Raw genomic sequence first — 17,590 nt, forward strand, 5'->3', positions numbered from 1 at the left:
TGCCGTTTTCAATCTTTAGTTGCAGGGGGCACAGCCCACCATCCCATGTGGGAATTAAACCAGCAGCCCTGTTGTTCAGAGCCCACGCTCTAACCAACTGAGCCACCCGGCTGCCCTCCTTCCCTACTTTCTTTCACTATTTGCAAAAATATCTCAGGGAGGATGCCTTGTCCTTCACCACATAGTAATTCCTTGGGGCTCTCTTTATCTTCCTTTAACCTCTAAATGGGGGTTTGTTCCAAAACTTAACTCTCACCTCCCAAACCTTCCCCATCTCTACACTGGCACAGGGGAAGCAGCATTAGACTTGGCTGGAGAAGACTGAATTCTGGCACTTACGCTCAAGACTTGGAGCAAGTCACTCGGCTTCTCTGAGTTTCAGGTTTTTTATTTCTAAAATGTGGATATTAATACCTGCCCTGACTGTCTCCCAGAGCTTCTGAGTAGAATAAGGTAAGACATTTGTGAAGATACTTTGCAAATTCTCTGATGCTCTATGTAGCAGGGTGCTAGTATTGTCTACTCTTCGGCTTTAGCAAACATCTTTACCCTTTGAACCTAACCTTTCTCCAAAGCCGCAGTCCCTATACCCAAATACACTAGTGTTACTCATTCAATAGTTACTGAACTTCTGTGTCCCAGGCAACACGCTCGATTCCACAGATAAAAAAAGTAATTAAACAAGACTAAAACCTCTGCTTCTGAGAAGTGCCAATTTGAAGGAGGCAGACATGCACAAATGATTACCTATTGTGCTGGGCCTGACAACAGATACATGACCAAGGTACTTGGGGAGCATGAAAAAGGGGAAACGTCATCCCTCTCAGAAAGACTGAAAATCAGTGAAGGCTCAGTGGCTGGGGTGCTCTCTGAACTGAGGGTGTTTTTTTGCTTGCCTATTTGTCTATTTTTTAAGGATAAACTTAAAAGGTGTTCTGCAGACAAAGTAGGAAGAAGGACATTATACACTAGCATAGTTTCCACTGAATATTTTCAGGTCTACAAAATGAAAATAATGTATCATGAATTTCTTGGAGTATCTGGCAAAATGACATTTCTGAAACTGCCAGCCTCTTGGTTTCCTTTCACTGACAAACTGCATGGAGAGATGAATAAGTGTGCTGGCCCAGTGAACCACACACACATTTACAGTATGTAAAAGACTGGAAGGAGAGCAATCTGGAAAAATAACCCCTTCCTTAGTTAAGCTGCGGAGTAGAGAAATAGGACAATGGAGAGCCATCAACAGGTTTTAACGAGACAGAACACAATCAGACCTGTAGGGGTGATCTTTCTGGTAGCCTTGAGGACGATGTACTGGAAAGATAAGAGAGTAGAAGAAGGGATAGGATTAAGAGAAGTGGGACAACAATCCAGAGAGAGATGAAAAGAATGTGAACTAGGGGAAGCGATAGTGGACAACATGAGAGATGAATTCCAGAGAAATGCAAGGGGGAGAAATGACTGGCTATACTGACAACTGGATGCTGAGCTCAGAGTAGGAGAGGTCAGGGAGAGGCCAAGTCAAGAGCAACCCCCAAGATTATGGCCTGGATGACTAAACAGATGGTCACACCACCAATCAGGGGCTGGACGGAGGTGGGGGAGAGATGATGAGTTGGGTTTGAGGTGCTGCCTGGCAATGTCTAGTAGCCAGTCAGACATATAGGCTGGAAGCTAAAAAGAAAGTCTACAGCTGGCTTTCCCTGTGTATTAGAGCAGGCATAGGTTCCAGCCCCAGCTGCCACTTACTGGGTAACCTTGGGAAAATCACAGAAGTTCACCAAGCCTCACTTTCCTTATTTATAACATGGAGGAAATAAAAATCTATCTTTTTAGAGTTGTTGTAAGAATTAGGAATAATTTGTGTAAAGCATTTAAATACAGTGATTGGCATAGAGCAGGTACTGAATAAATAGCTCTTGTAACAGCACAAAGACAGAGCCCTGAAAATCACCAATGTTTAAGGCACTGATAAAGGAAGAGAAGCCACTGATAGGTGAGTGGGAGAAAGGGTTGGGGAAATAGAGAAGCAAAGGAGAATAATGTCACAAAAGCCAAGAGAAAAAGGGTCTCTAGGAAACAGAGAACAATCAAAATGTTAAATGTCAGAGAAAACAAGGAAGATAAGAGCTGGGGAAACTACTGGATCCAGCAGCTGGAATTCACAGAAGACTTAGCAAGGCTAGTTTTAATGGCCTGCTGGGGTCAGAAGTCTGAGTGAAGATGACTCAATGAAAGGTGAAGTGGAGGGAGAGACTAGAGGTCGGGAGCAGCAGCAAAAGTGGACTTTTGAGTTGAGGAAGTGTGTTGACTCGGTTTTTGTTTTTTAAGTAGGATAGGTCTTGAACCTATTTGGGAGGAGACAGGTCCTGGAAGAAAGAGAAGCTGAGGATCAAGGGAGGAACATAAAGAAGAGAGGGATATTTAATAGCCTAGGTAGAGGGAAAAGCTTCAGGTAGGAAGAGAGACACTGCATTTCAGAGAACAGTTATGAGATAAGTATGGGAGTGGAGGATGTTTCTGTAATGAGCCAAACAGTACGTATTTTAGGCTTTGTGGGCCATGCAGTCTCTGTTACAACTATTCAACTCTGCTGCTGTATGTGAAAGTAGCCATAGACAATATACAAAGGGACAAGCAAGGCTGTGCTCCAAAAAACTATTTATGGACAATGAAATTTGAATTTCCTATCATTTTCATATATCATGAAATAGTGTTCTTCTTTTGATATTAAAAAAAATCATTAAAAAATGTAAAACCCATTCTACAAGAACAGGCATCTGGATGGGTCTGGCCCGTGGGGCTGGGGAAGGGAGGGGCCCTGACTCTTCCCTCTCCCCTCCCACTCCTCTCATCTACGCAACCCTCAGTATGATTTTGCACAAGTCTTTAGGCTCCTCAGGCAAGTGCTCTCTCACCTACACATTCCTGACCCTTCCCTCTGCCACACAGGACGTGCTGCAGAAACATCTGTTGAATTGAATCACTGACCCACTAGGCCAGGCATCCTCATGTTTCAGTGCGTAGTTTTGAAGCCATTCATTGCCAGATTTATTCTAAAACAGTGTTCTACACATGCCTTCACTCTGCTTGAATGAGAAAGTCCCAATTCCTTCGCCTGATATTCCAGGTCCTCTTCCGTCGTCTATCACGTGACTCGAGTACAACAGCAGGCTCTGTCTAGGCCTACGGGCAACAGCACACCCACCCCCTTCCCTAACTGCAACACTGAATTTCTACTTTGTGTCTCTGCTCTCTTCGTTCTCTCTACTGGGAATACCTGGTTCCTTTCTTCGCTGCTCCTCCGAGCCTCTGTGTCTTCAGTTCAAGCTACGCTACCTCTAAGGCCCTCCACAATCACTCGGTGTCTAAGGGACAGTGTCCTTCTCGGAATTCCAATAAGACTTACCTATACCACTCACTGGACACCTAGCTTACATTGATAATCAGCCTTTCACGATACATCTGGATTTCTGCCAGATGGAGATTTCAAAATAATCACTGACCAGGAAGGAGAACCAGGACTGTGAATGCTGCAATACAGAAATCCGCCTGTCTCAACCACAGAGCTTACGACTACAGCAAATGGTAAGAGCAGAATTTCATTCTTAAGATGCTAGAGCAGTTGATAACTTTATAGGTAAGAGTGCAATCAATAATTAACTACCCCCCCCCATCTCCCTGCCCTGCCAATCCCTACTCCCATCCAGGGTTTTTACTTGGCCAATTCAAGCTCCCAACAAATGTTCTCAGAAACTCTTTCCTGACTGACTCCTACCCTCACCCCAAACTAGAATAGGTATTCTTATTACAGGTTATCATAGCTTCCTCTATTTCTTTCAAGCACATAATACCATTAATATTAAAAAGCTACACAATTAAACAATTTACATCATTATCTATTTAGTCGCTAGGCACAGCATTGGCTGAAATGCAGGAGGCACTAAGTAAAGGTGTGTTGAGTTAGATAAATGAATGAGTGCTCTCCATTTGGACTACAGGTTCCATGAGATCAGAGACCACATCTGTCTGTCCACTGCCACCGCCTCAGGGACCAGCCTTGTGGAGAAGTGGCACTCGATTCATATTTGTTGAATGACTAAACAAATGAACACCATAAAAGCAGCAGGACTTAATGCTGAGGAAAGTACACAAAGCCTACAGGAACAGAGTTTCAAGGACGAGGATGAACTAGGTCAAATGCAGCAGAGATGACAGATAAAGCATTGCTCAGATTCAGCCGACTCACAAGGTCATAACTGCCCCAGCAAGACGAGCCTCATTGAGGAGTAGGATCAGAAGCCAGAATGGAATGGGCTGAGAAGTCAGGGAAAAGCAAGGAGATGGAGACAATGAATATAACTACTCTTTCAAGAAACTTGGCTGAGAAGAAAGATACACAAGAGAGCAAGTTGGGCGGGGACACAGACTAGGACGGTATTTGTATTTAAATATGGCAGAGACCGCTGACTGTCAAAGCAAATGCCTGCTCCCCATATATGCTGAAAAAAACGAATAATCTCTCACCGTACCTGGAGGGAGCAGTAAATGCAAGTCGCTATTCTTTCAGAATCATTTTTAAACAGCACCAAATTTCACAAAAAGGGAAAACTAAGCCTCCTCAAACTGGATTAGAACAGGAAGTTGCAAAAAACGTGTACGTTTTCATGGTTACATAGAAGAGGTATTGCCACATGCGGTACATTTAAATACAATTAAGGTTTTTCATGCATGCATGCATTCAAAAAAATATGTTTCAGGGATTATACTGTCCCAAGTGCTAGGAATACAGAGAAAATAGCCCCGGCGCTCAAGGAACTCAAAGTCAAGAGCAGAATCAAACAAACAAACTGACACAAACAATATGGTATGAGAATATGGATGTCAAAACATAGAGAAATACAGCGAACAAGCATCTGACTTACCCTTGGGGATGACTAAGGAAAGCTTCTTGAAGGAGGTGATATCCAAGCTGAATTTAAACAACTTAAGGGAGGGGTGACACATGATTAATTTGCCTATTAGAGGACCTACAACATGACCAGAATGTCACTGAAGATTCCATTGGATAATAAAACATGTTTCTCCAAAAGAGTGTAAGAACTGCATCATTTTAATTTTCCTACATGGTCTCAAAACAGCTGTCAGTCACGAAGCTCAGGACCTGAGAGAGCACAGGTGAGGCTCGCTGAGGACGGGGGCAAGGATGGGAGTAACGGGCAGGAAGCATGAGCTTTCAGAGAACTGATGTCGATCTGCAAAGTGTTCTGAGAATAGAGAAATATTTAACAAAGATGATTGCCCTGTTAAGTCAACAGAATCCGAAAAGGAAAGGTGAACGAGATAAGCAAAAATGAGAAAATGAAACCCTGGAACTCCAGGAGATACAAGCTTAAAAAAATTCAGAAAAGAAAAAAAGGCTGGGTTTCTGATGGAGAAAAAAGAAATGTGTCTGAGAGAACTGGACCCTACACACGTCAACAGCCCCACACTGAGGAACGGGAGTCTCTGATTCTGAGCACCTAGCGTATGAACATTCTTACAAATAAATGACAGGCTTGGACAACGAGGCTGTAGGGGCTGCCCTTCCCCCCCATTACTGGAGACTTCCCTTCCCTCTCCCCAGTACTGACTCTGTTCCTCTGCAGACACTGATCTTATTTCTTCTACTCCATAAAGTGCAACCACAGAGCTTGAAGTAGAAGAGCTCTGAACTGCCTTCCTCTCTGCACCAGGCCTGCCCCTGCTCACCACTAGAGCTGAATTCATACAGCTGTTCCCACCCCTCACCCCCGACCCTTACAGAACTACAGCCACGTGCTGCTCCTCCTTTCTTAGCCTTTTCCACAGCTAACAGGTCTCAGGGTCTGATTCTCCCCTGCCTTTGCCTTATGATAGGAAAGCATAGGCTTTGGCATTCAGAAAGTCCTCAGTTCAAATCTGAGGTCTATTACTTTTAACTGCATGTTTCTACAGCCTCGGTGTTTTCATCTGTAAAATGAGGGTTAACAGTACCTACATTATAAGATTGCTATGAAAATTCAATACAAAACGATATTAAAGCCCCTGACACCATGACTAGTACGTAGCAGACACTCAATAGACGCTAACTACCTCCCCCTTTCATCACTGCCACTGCCTGCATAAAAGAAGTCCTCATTCTTTAGCTGTAAGAGCCTCAGCTTTACCTGGTGCCCCAAATGCCCACAATGGAAGTAACTTTCAGTGGCTTGGTGCTAAGGAAGTCAAAATGAGCCAAGTATGAGAGCAGAAGATGACCTGTGGCAAGGGCTGGTGTTCGCAGAACCCCTGCAGTAGGACTACAAACCTGTTCTTATTTTAAAACATGGTTATAAATGGTGGTTCCCATTCCATAGTGGTATTAACATGACAGTTCAGCTAGTTAAAAATATCGGGACTGCTGCAGGCTGTCCTAGAACACACCAATTTATAACCTTGTTTTACGGAGAAAATGTTTTCCTAAGAGTTGCTAACAAAGACCATTGTAAACTCTTCTTAAACTAGAGATTCTCTCCATACCTCCTTTGAGAACCGTGTGGGCCTACGAGAAAGTACATGAGCATTCACTGAACCACCACGATGCATCAGACACTATGCTAAATGCTTCAGGCATATACCGTTGTATATTTATATATGAATAAATCTCATCTAATCTTCACAAAATGCAATGGGATATTTTTACTTCAACAAAAGTGGAAACAGAGCAGCTTGCCCAAAGGCACACAGCATATACCAAAACAAAGATGGAAGCTAGGTCTAAATTACCCCTTTGCAAATCACAGGAGAAACAAGTTTTAGAACAAGTTTGGTTTAAATAAGAGAAAGATGTAAAAATACAGGTTCTAACTCCAATGCTCTTCAACAGCAAAATTTTAGCCCTACCCAATACGTACAGCTGAGACGAAATGTAAAGCTGAGACCTGCTATCCCTGGAGCACCACGCTGGAAAACCAACGTATACACACCAGTACCCGTGTCCCTCTTGCAGGCCAGCAGCCTCGGTGATGGAAATGCTGATGACTGTGGACAGGTTGGCAGCACGCATGCAGGGATAGTGCTAGAAGAGCTTCCTCTACGGGGAAGCGGAAAACGCCTCCTGCCCCGGATTCCTACAGAACTTCGCACATACAGCCTCTAGCAGTCTCCCTACTGGATTCCAAGTGCTGAGGGCAGAATTTCTTTCCTTTCCTGATATTTGACAAAAGTAGATATTCAGTAAGAGCTTGTGGAAAGAATGAATGGATCCATAACACTAGAATTTCCAGCAAAAACAATCTCAGTCCTAGTTCTGAAAAGCAATTCTGTGGGCGTTCAGAAGGGAACCAGTAAAGAAATGGCACCGATGCAACAAAGTTTGGGAAACCACGGAAGGCATGAACCAACAACAGGAAACACAGCTTCTTAGAAACCTGGAGTAGAAAGACATTAAAGGAGCAACTCTTACGAATGCTGATCTTGAGCAGAACGACAGTATATTTGATTGGAAATGTTTCAAAGCTACCAAATCAACAGGTAGGCAGTAGTAAAACAGCAAGTCTGAGAATAAGATGCGTGAAATCAGAGTCAGAATGACCAGTGGCCCCGTGGAAGGAAAAGCTAATATCTGTAGCAAGGTTCTGGTTGGTTTATTTTTGCACAAGGCAAGCATGAAGGAAAAACCTGAAGTACTGTCATGCCCCACTTAACCATGGGATCCATTCTGAGAAATGCATCGTTAGGCGATTTCTTCACTGGCAAACATCATAGAGTGCACTTACACAGACCTAGATGGTACAGCCCACTACACACCTAGGGAGATGGTCTGAACTACTGTCCTAGGCTACAAGCCGGACACAAGATTACACCAGCACAAGAGAAAATGATGCAATCAAGAGGCGTGGTAAACATGAGATGAGGCTGCCCTGGAACGCAGCGGCATTGTGTTTTACAGCAAACATTTTCTCTTAGTAGAAATAGTACTCTCTAAAAAGTATACTATAGTAAATACTTAAACCAGTAACGTGGTCATTTATTATCATGAACAAGTATGTACTGTACATAATGACATGTGCTGTACTTCTCTACGACTGGCAGCGCAGGTGTGTTTACACCAGCAGCACCACACACACGTGAGTGATGCCTGGCACTAGGACATTACCATGGCTACGACATCACTAGGCAATCGTTTTTCAGCTCCATTATCATCTTATGGAACCACTGTCAGTGATAGGTCCGTCCTGAGGGAAACGTCGTTATGCGGTGCATGACTGTAATAGGTAAGCCAACTACACACTACAGAAAACAATGGAACAATCAGGGTAAACAGGAAAATCAGGCTAAAACATGACTCAGAAAATAAGCTGCTTAGGAAGCCAAGAAGACTAACTAGTTTTCAAATGATTTGATTTCTTAAGAGTAAGACCTGGGCATGGAGATGGAGAAAAAGACCAAGTTTTAAAAAATTTGAGGGGCGGGGGGACAAAGAAATCATAAAGTGTTACCATTCATAAACACTGGACTCTTCAGGCCAATTAAATGGATTTAAATGCCAAAAAAATAAAAGCAAAAGCTAAGTAAAATGGTGCTGTAGGAAGGCAAGTCTCCTGAATGCCTAGTCATCTGGCAAGATTTTCAAAGACTAAAAGCCACTGCTGCTTCTCTCCCAATCCCCAACCAACCCCACACCTATTGATTTCAAAAATAGTTACTAGCATCTTCCATGTCAGTCTCATGGATAGAATGGAAAAATGTGGCGGGAGGAAAAGCACAGTGAGCTAAATCCACAGTAGACTAAACAAAGTGCTCACAGCACCCTTGACCTTGTCCTACTCAACACGATTACCAGTGACGTGCAGACGTATGTGAATGGCAAACCAGGTTTGCAAGTAGTATGAAGTGGGAAAGTGACAGCTAATATCACTGATTGCATAATCATTCCCTCCCTACTATCTCTTCTGCCTAGATCAGCATTCCCCAAAATGAGTTCCACAAAACACTGACCCTGGAAATGAAACTGAAAATTGGTTTCCCAAATTCAAAACATTTAGAAGATTCTGCATTTCCTTCCTGCTCAGTTATTAGCACAGCAAGAGCTCTAATAAATCCTGCAATAAACCAACCTCTGTCTTGACTTGGTATTTCCCAAACATTTGCTCTTGAAACACTTTCAATAGTAATCATTAACTGAAGATGGCCTAAAGTTTAGGCCCTAAACTATATTCAAATTTTCTATGCTAAAAAGTGATTCAATCCCCTTGAGTTACTACTGTCTGATCACTCTTCTTCCTCTACCATATTAAAAAAAAAACACAAAAAAAAACCAACTTGACATTTCCTGCCTCCTGCTTCCTCACCACCCACTCACTTCATCACTTGAAATCTGGCTTCAGCCCGCAGTGCTCTACGGAAAGTCTTCTCCTGAGGTGATCAACTGCACAGACAGCAGAACTAATGGCTTCTCTTGAGCCCTCAATCCCTCCACAGGGTCACAAAGGAAAGTTCACACCTCTTGAAACACTCTTCCCTCAGCTTCCACAACACTGCCTTCCACACATTTCCTTAACTATGCGATCTTCTTCGCTTCCTCTTTCCCTTTCGAACCCTTTAGTTCTCAGAGCAACCCTTACTTCTCCTTTGAGTAAATTGCCCACAGTTTGAACTACTGCCCCTTCGTGGATCCACAATTCTACCCTGTTTCCCCGAAAATAAGACCTAGCCAGACCATCAGCTCTAATGCGTCTTTTGGAGCAAAAATTCATAAAAGACCCGGTATTATATTATATTGTATAAGACCCAATCTTATATTATAGTAAAATAAGACCGGGTCTTACATTAATTTTTGCTCCAAAAGACGCATTAGAGCTGATGGTCCGGCTAGGTCTTATTTTCGGGGAAATACGGTAATGCCAAGCCATTTCCTCAACTTTAGATTCTCATTTCCAATGGGCTTCTCAATTTGTTCACTTTACTTTTCTTCAAAGACTATGCATTCAATGTATTCCAACCTAACTCATCAATTTCCCCACCAAACTCTCTGTCTTATCTGCTTGATTCCTCTTATGGAATCGCCATTCCCAGAGGGTGTAGGGGGCAGCAGAATCAGCAGCTTTCTCCTCAGCATGCACACAGCACCATGAATATGCCTCTGTTAAAGTACCTATCCCAGTTGACTCTAACCACTTAACTCGCTACCTAGACATGAAGCTCCGTCAATCGTCTGTGTGGCCCCTACAGAGACACAGAAGCAACTCAACACACTTGGAAAAATGAATGAACCCTTTGAATCATACTCAACTCACGGCTCATTCTTCACACTCTAATAATATACCAAGTTCTCTCATACTTCAGCAGAAGCTCTGGAGTATAAGCTCTGGAGGCCACCATCCTTCATCAGACTCAAATGGAACCCCAAGCCAAAACTCCAACTATCTCCTACATTGGGCGATCAAGCTACCATTTGCTACCAGAGCAATCTTTCTAAAATGCTACTCGAACCACATAACTCCCTGGCTCAGGCACCTTCAGTGGTTTACCACTATTTCCAGAATACAGTCCAAACCCCTTAGCATCCTATCACTACTTTCCCTGTCTGGATCTCTGCTTACTCCCGATGTTCTAGTCCAGGGGTAGAAAACCCCACAGCCAGGGGGCCAAATTTAGCCCACTGCCTGTTTTGTAAATGAAGTTTTATTGGAACATAGCCAGTTGGTATTTTGGGCCACATAATTCTTTTGCTGTAGGGTGCTGTCCTGTGCACTATAGAATGTTTAACAGGATTTTTAGCCTCTGCCTACTAAATTCCAGTAGAGCTTCCCCCGTGTGACAACCAAAAGTGTCTCCAGACATTGTCAAATGTCTCCTGAGGACAAAACTGCTGCAGTTAAGAACCACCATTCTGGAGGTTTTTAAGTACAACAGCTAACAGTATGATGTCACTGCTAATAAAACAGACTGTGTAGTAATAGTAGCACAGTGTCCAAGAGAGAAGACTCACATAGTATTCAGTGCTAGTTGACTTAACACTTGTGAGATTGTGCTCAATTACAAATTTTAAGAGGAATTTGGAAAACCGGAATTCATACAATCAAGGCTGACCAAGCTGATAAGAAACTAGGGGAAAATGTCATAAGAGGGATGTTTAAGTTAATGGAGATATTTAGCCTGTACAGGTGAAGATGGGGAGAAACTCATGATCTTTTAAATATCTGATGGGTTGTCCTGCCAGAGGAAAGTTGACCTTGCTGTTCACCAGAAAGGCAGAACTACAAAGAGTGGGCAGCAGCTGCAAAAAAGCAGATTTTGGTTCTATACAATTAAAAGCTTTCTAACAATCAGAGCTGGCCAACAGATCTACTAAATTGAGCTATGAAACACTGTGCTCTCGTCATTCTAGAAGTGTTCAAGCAGAGACCAGATGGACTGATGTCAGAGATGCCATCAAAATTCCTGCATGGGGTGGGAGGTAGGACAAGACGATCTCCCCAGAGTTCCCTCCAGCTCTGAGATCCTGAGGCTAGCAAAGGAAAAGCCATATGTCATGAATAAAATGCCCCCGTTTCAAGACCTTAATTATAGCAAAAGTGAAAAATATTTTGCCAATTTACCCTGTTTGCTAACACCTTATATTTATCTAGTCCTTGACATTGCAACTACCAGTGATCTATTTTTCCTAATTGACTTGTAATCAGTTCCTGAATAATGTATACCACTACCTTTAAATCACATCTATTGTTTTGTTAATAATCACCACTAGTACAATTTGTACAAAGTTTTATAGTTTTCAAAGCACTGTGACATGCATTACCTTACTTACATTAGCTAAATATAAGCATGAAAACTTATTTTAGATAACCTGCTCAGTTAGTATCTCTTGCCCGAATTTTTTATGAAAAAAAGCTAGCCTTTATTATTCATTAACCATTCATTAATAAAGCATATTCCAACAAATACTCATCTCCAAAACATTTATACACAATCTAGAGGTAAGCCAAATCTAGTTACTTCAGCATCAGAAATATGGACTTACCTCAGTAAAATTTATATTTTATTTATGATTTGGGGAGGAAATTGTGAATAATTATTATTTAGTTGTCCCAAATTTCAATGTAGTCTTACAAACCAAAAGTTCCAGAAAGCAGTCACAACAAAACGTGAAGCAAATGTATTATTGACAAGCAAAGCCCCTGTAGCTCCTAATTCCAGCAACTTCTTTACTCCCCAGATAAAATTGCCAATAAGAGTTGTTCGTTTAAGGACTTTCCCCAAAGCCAAGCTGAGCCCTCACCCACTGCTTTACTTACTTCTTTACGTTTTGTTTCTGGACATTCCGACTGCAGAGTGAGGGTTGCACCTTCGATATTTCTTGGCATGGGCGTGGAACCAGGGTTTATTGTTAAATGAATCTGATCTGGTGAAATAATGTGTTGCACATAACCCTGGGACATTGCTTCATGATCTATTAGATGAAAGCCCTCTTCACCCCCTACTAGAAAAGGCAAGTGTTCTCCGCACTGTCCATCATCATCTTCATCCTCCAAAGTGCCAGGGTCCTGCTCAATAAGAACAGTTGTCCTATCATAAACAGTTCCAGATGAGGAAGGCACCAGTCCGTTTTTATCCACAAACCTGAGCATCTTGTCATCGGGGGTCAGCTCATCTTCCTCTGCCTCAAAGTAGATGACGTTGTTGTCTGGACTGTGTTCCCCCATGGTTCAATTGTGCTCAACTCAATTGTGAGAAATGGAAAGGTAATGATGACCTGTCTGCAAGAGAACAAAGCCAGAGTTAGAGCCATACCACAGGACCTGGGAACCTGTCCTCAGCTACCACAGGGATCTTTTTCCCTCTCATTTCAAGAGTTAAGTCAAAGTACCTGAAAAATCATCTTCCATGGAAATACTTTTTTTTAAAGTTTTACTTTGAAACCATCAAGTCATTTAAAAAGCAATGCCTTTTTAAAAAAATTGAAGTAATAAGTAGCAGTTCACAAGACCTTCCAAATGTGCCTTACTGCCAAACAATTTGAAGGTTGGTCAAAATACCTCAAGAGGATAAAGGGGCAAACTGCTTCAAGTCTGAGTGGCTATAAATCTTAAAAGTAAGGATACCCCACTCAAATATCCCCCAAATCAGAACATGAGGCAGTGCAATGTAGGGGAGCAAAGCTTTGGGGGCAGGATCACCTACCTGCAAATTCCAGCTTTGCCACTTACTACTTGGGGAACTTTTCTGTGCCTCCTTTTTCTTATGAGTAAGGTGGGACTGGTAATTCCTGTTCTCTCAAAGTTGTTAAGTGGAGTAAGAGATAATGTATACTGAAGCACAATGTCGGACAACAGTGATTTCATTCCCTCCTTCAAAGAACAGATGTGTCAGCCGCTGGGTAGAAAGTGTGATCCCTAATCAGGCATAGCTAATGAAAATCACGTTATCTATTTATCTCCTAAGACGTTCCACTAGAAGCCACATTTGTATAGTGTGCTCTGGGCAGTGAGGAAATGATGAGTCTTATTTTATTTCTAATGCCCCAAGCACAGTACACTGACACTAGGAGTTTAGGAGATGTCAGCTAAATTAATGAAAGGCCTGCAGATACACTTTCTTGGGAAAATATACTCTCTTGGGAAGATATGCTTACTTGGGAAAAATACCAAATTTGAAGCTTTCCTGCTGTGGAATAGTGATTCTACCTTTATCTGCAAACACACAGGTTCTACAAATATGAGTTCGGCAGGCAGAACACAAAATTTAAAAATAACCACCTCATCACCTTTAGTTTTCAGTCTGGCTTTGCACTTTATCTTTCTTTTCTGCTCTGGATTAGAAAGTGAACCTTTACGTAGTGGGGCGGCTCGACAGAAAGATAGTTACCAGAGACAGGCCAAGGGATCAGATCCGGCAGGAACCGGCCCGACCCCTTGCTCTGGCTTACGCAACCCGGTAGATGCACATTTCTCTGCATCTGAGAGGAGAGAGAACTGAGAGGAGAGAGAAGAGCAACGCTGGCCCCACTGGGCTGCCCAGGCACCACTGGCGGCAACGCGGAGACCAACTGTCCGGAACAAACAAGACCAGGAGGTTTGAGCATGGCAAACGAGGAGTACACACAGAGCACCCTGAGAGGAGACTGGGAAAAGCAACCTGTGTGGGATAGCTCCCAGCCCCGGCGACAAGGAAAAATCCGGACAGGTTTGGGGGCTCCCAGCCAGGCGAAGAGGGGCAGGGTCCGGGTCTCCATGGAAACAGGGGAGGGGGGCTAGATACCCATCCCCATGGAAACGGAGGAGGGGTGGGGTCCCTATGGTGACCGGACTGGGGTCTCTACTGGGAAATGCTTCAGGAGGGAGCCTAAGTCCCGCGCTCCCCGGAAAGTCCCCGGCCCCGGCCGCGTCTAGTTTCGCCTTTTACCTCCGCGGCTCCCGGCAACGGCGGCAGCGGCAGCTTCTCCCCTCCCCAGCGGCACCATGATTGCCCCCACCTTCCACGAACGTCACTTCCGCTTCCGCTTTCCGGAGGAAGGAGGAGATACCGGTTCCGCCTCTCCCTGGCGCTTCTGGTTGGTTAAGGCGGTGTGGGGGCTGAGCTCGAGCCTCCAATTGGCGAGTGGGAGGGGCGGGGCACCGCGAACGTCACCCGGCCGTGAGTCCGTCCAGCGCGGGGAAGTGCACGCCGCGTTCTTTCCCTTCAGGGATACGGGGTGTCACTCCCAAGACTGTACGAATGGAAAGGAGCTCAAATCCGTGCTACTCCACAGTAGCCTCAGTCCGGCTTGCGCTGGCCGTCCTCGCCATGGCAAGCACAACGGCAACGGGAAGGACCCCAGTTAGGTATCCGAATTCGGCTGGGACCCGCATGGGGAGCCTAGAAGGTTGTGACGTTCCCGCATTTCTCCCTCTGTGGTCTCAGCTTCCCCTCATCACCCATCAAAGTTAATTAACACGGCCAAGAGGGTCTAAGAAAGGAAGATTGGACCCGACTGGCAGAACGAGGGAGTATTTCTGTCCCAGCCAGAGCATACCGACGTCTCTTCTTACCCAACCCCGGCGCCCCATAAGCTCTTGTAAGACTCCCAACTCCCCGCCCCTCACACTACCCTTGCTGTCAGTCCCAACTTTTTGCCCCCCCCCGCAGAGAATTGGCGGCTCCCACCGGGATCTGCCGGGGTAGTCAACGCCACCTACTGGCTATTCCCTTTAACCGTTCACCTCGTTATTCTACTGGCCCGTATCTAAATCACCTTCTACTGGCCCGTAATCTAAATCACCTTCTTTCAAGTAGTGGTGTTCCAGAGCCCAAGAAGCTATTTTGCTTGTGTCTTCGTTATGCTCCTGTCTTTTCTAAATCCTTGGAAGATCTAGCTGTTAGAACTTCCCAGTAGCCACTGCGTGTTTTTACCCTAAGCTACTTCTCTGGAGTATTCACTGCAACAGCTCCCACAGATTAGATCGGGGGTCAGGGGGTTCAGGCCATGCCTGTACCATCTCTTGCTTGACAAATGGAAATAGTGACTGTACCCACCAGAAGCCAAGCAAATATTTCTTTGGCCCCTGACTAGCTGCCCCAATGCTTAAGCCACAAAGGTCCAGCTGCAGAGAGCTGCCATCACTTAAGAGATAAAAACATACAAATAACCACTGTTAAAAATACATTTATCATTAAAATATATTACACATATAAGAGAGGGGATGCATCATATACAGTTTGCCCAGAAAAATCCCACTTGTTTCATCAGAACACCAAATTTCTTCAGTATTTTCATTTTCAAGCCACTGAATTGCCGTCAGAGGCTGAGTGACCAGCCCCAGAGTTTTTGAGCCACATCTGAGTAGGCAAGGGGGTAAGGCTTCCATATACATATACATATATCTGCAGACGGAGTGCTGGAAGCATCTGGGATGGCTGTGGCCTGTATATCCAAGCAGCTTCCACTTGTGTTCTTGCTGTCCAACTCATTCTCCCTTCAAAACTCCAGTTTGTTCAAATATCTGATCATGGGGAGCTCTGCCCAGGCTACAGGGAAGGCACTGACTATGCACTGGAGGTAGGCAAAGTGAGCACAAGTGCAGTTACTTATACATTTTTAAAATTAAAAAAAAAAATAGAGCTCTATCTGTGTTAAATAACTAAAGTTGAACATCTGAATGTCAGTTTTATTGTGGTGGATTCTCCCCGCCCCCACCCCATGTCCTCACAACTCACAGCACTGAGCACTGAGTGTGAGCCACGGTGGGGAAGGACGACCTGGGCTCGGGAAATAGGCAGTTGCCATTCTTGCTCCCAAGTGGCCTCACATCCTCTTAAGGTCACTCTTGAACTGAAACAGGTGGGACTGGTAATTGACTGCCTCAGGTAAAATAGAAGAGACAGACAGGCTCAGGGTGAGTTGCAGAGGAACTGGTGAATAAATTCTTGAGCCTTCTTCTTCTCTACCATTTCAAGCTTTTGGTGACCAGCTGGGTTTCGAAGCAGTAAGCTGCCAAATATGCTAGCTGCATGAAAAACACAGAAAACAAACAATTCAGCAAAAGAAGGTACTACTTATTCTTGTGTTGTTAGGAGTGGGAGAGGGGCCCAGAAGCAAATTTTCTGCTTTAAAAAAACTATTTGAGGGCTTGAGATTTAAGTTTTACTACGGTGGACTTGGGACCTTCCTCAATGATATTTTTCTCATAATGCGTCTCTTGGCAACAGACATTTGGTTGCTTACCTAGAATATTCTCATCCAAATGATTTTTTGCTGAATTTTTCAGCAGTTCTTGCAAAAATGCCATCAAGTAGTGGAAAACATTTTTGTGGAATGTGGGGAGAGTAGAAATGACCTGAAAGAGAGAAAACTGGGATTTATCTTTTCATTCATTCATTTATTTGTCAAGTGCTTGCTATATTCCAGCAACTGAGTACATGATCCAAGTACATCAATAAGACTATGCACAGAAGACCTTGATCATTTACCACTTGGCACAAGTGCCAGGAGAGAAGCACAGATCAAGTGCTACATGAATTTAGATGTCAAACTTCTATGTGCTCTCCAAAGACTTAAGGGAATAGAGGACATTTTAGTTGGGTCTTGAATATAAGACAAAATTGGACTTATAAAGGTAAGGACTAGGCATTTAGGGCAAAAGAAAGTGTGAAGGAAACAGTGAGGTAAGGAGAAAGAACACATTTAAGAAGTCATTTTTGGCAGAAGCACAACTGTTTGAACAGGCACTAGGCCTGGAAGGCATCAGGCTAGAATTCAATGAGTACTCCAGCTATCTGCATATCAAAATCAGTTGGGAAGCTTGTACAAAATATATTCCAAAAGAGATTTCAATTCAGTGGATGTGGGCTGAGGCTCTAGGACCTGTATTATTAGCAGGCTTTCTAGATTATTCTGCTAAGGTCTGTTATATATGTGAGCAACTAGAGTAGATCATAAAAAGTCTTGAATATTTAAGACAATCAATGGCAACAGAGAGCCAATTATGGTTTTTGACCAACAGTACTATGACAGCTTTACAACACAATCTAATGGCAGTATGCAAAACAAATCAGCAGAGGGAGAGGCCGAATGCAGTTTTGAACCAAGGTAAGTGGAATAAGAATG

The 17,590-nt window shown here is 43.7% G+C and overlaps 2 protein-coding genes across 5 annotated transcripts in view; both read right to left on the reverse strand.

Moving 5' to 3' along the window:
• MTF1 (metal regulatory transcription factor 1) overlaps positions 1–14,526 on the reverse strand; it is a 39,627-nt gene extending 25,101 nt beyond the window's left edge. For both annotated transcript variants that reach the window (XM_019726561.3, XM_019726560.3), the window contains exons 1-2: positions 14,410–14,526; positions 12,303–12,764 (exon numbers count right to left, since the gene is read on the reverse strand). In XM_019726561.3, the coding sequence (XP_019582120.1) occupies positions 12,303–12,710 (408 nt within the window). In that variant the 5' untranslated portion in view covers positions 12,711–12,764; positions 14,410–14,526. The remainder of the gene's footprint in view (positions 1–12,302; positions 12,765–14,409) is intronic.
• Positions 14,527–15,633: 1,107 nt separating this feature from the next.
• The window catches only part of INPP5B (inositol polyphosphate-5-phosphatase B), a 44,994-nt gene continuing 43,037 nt past the window's right edge, over positions 15,634–17,590 (reverse strand). For all 3 annotated transcript variants that reach the window (XM_088791031.1, XM_074334420.2, XM_088791032.1), the window contains 2 exons: positions 16,709–16,820; positions 15,634–16,490 (listed from right to left, as the gene is read on the reverse strand). In XM_088791031.1, the coding sequence (XP_088647157.1) occupies positions 16,375–16,490; positions 16,709–16,820 (228 nt within the window). In that variant the 3' untranslated portion in view covers positions 15,634–16,374. The remainder of the gene's footprint in view (positions 16,491–16,708; positions 16,821–17,590) is intronic.

The sequence above is a fragment of the Rhinolophus sinicus genome, chromosome 14 (genome assembly GCF_057876585.1).
Source record: "Rhinolophus sinicus isolate RSI-liver-muscle chromosome 14, RSI-T2T, whole genome shotgun sequence".
In the NCBI taxonomy this organism is placed as follows: Eukaryota; Metazoa; Chordata; class Mammalia; order Chiroptera; family Rhinolophidae; genus Rhinolophus; species Rhinolophus sinicus.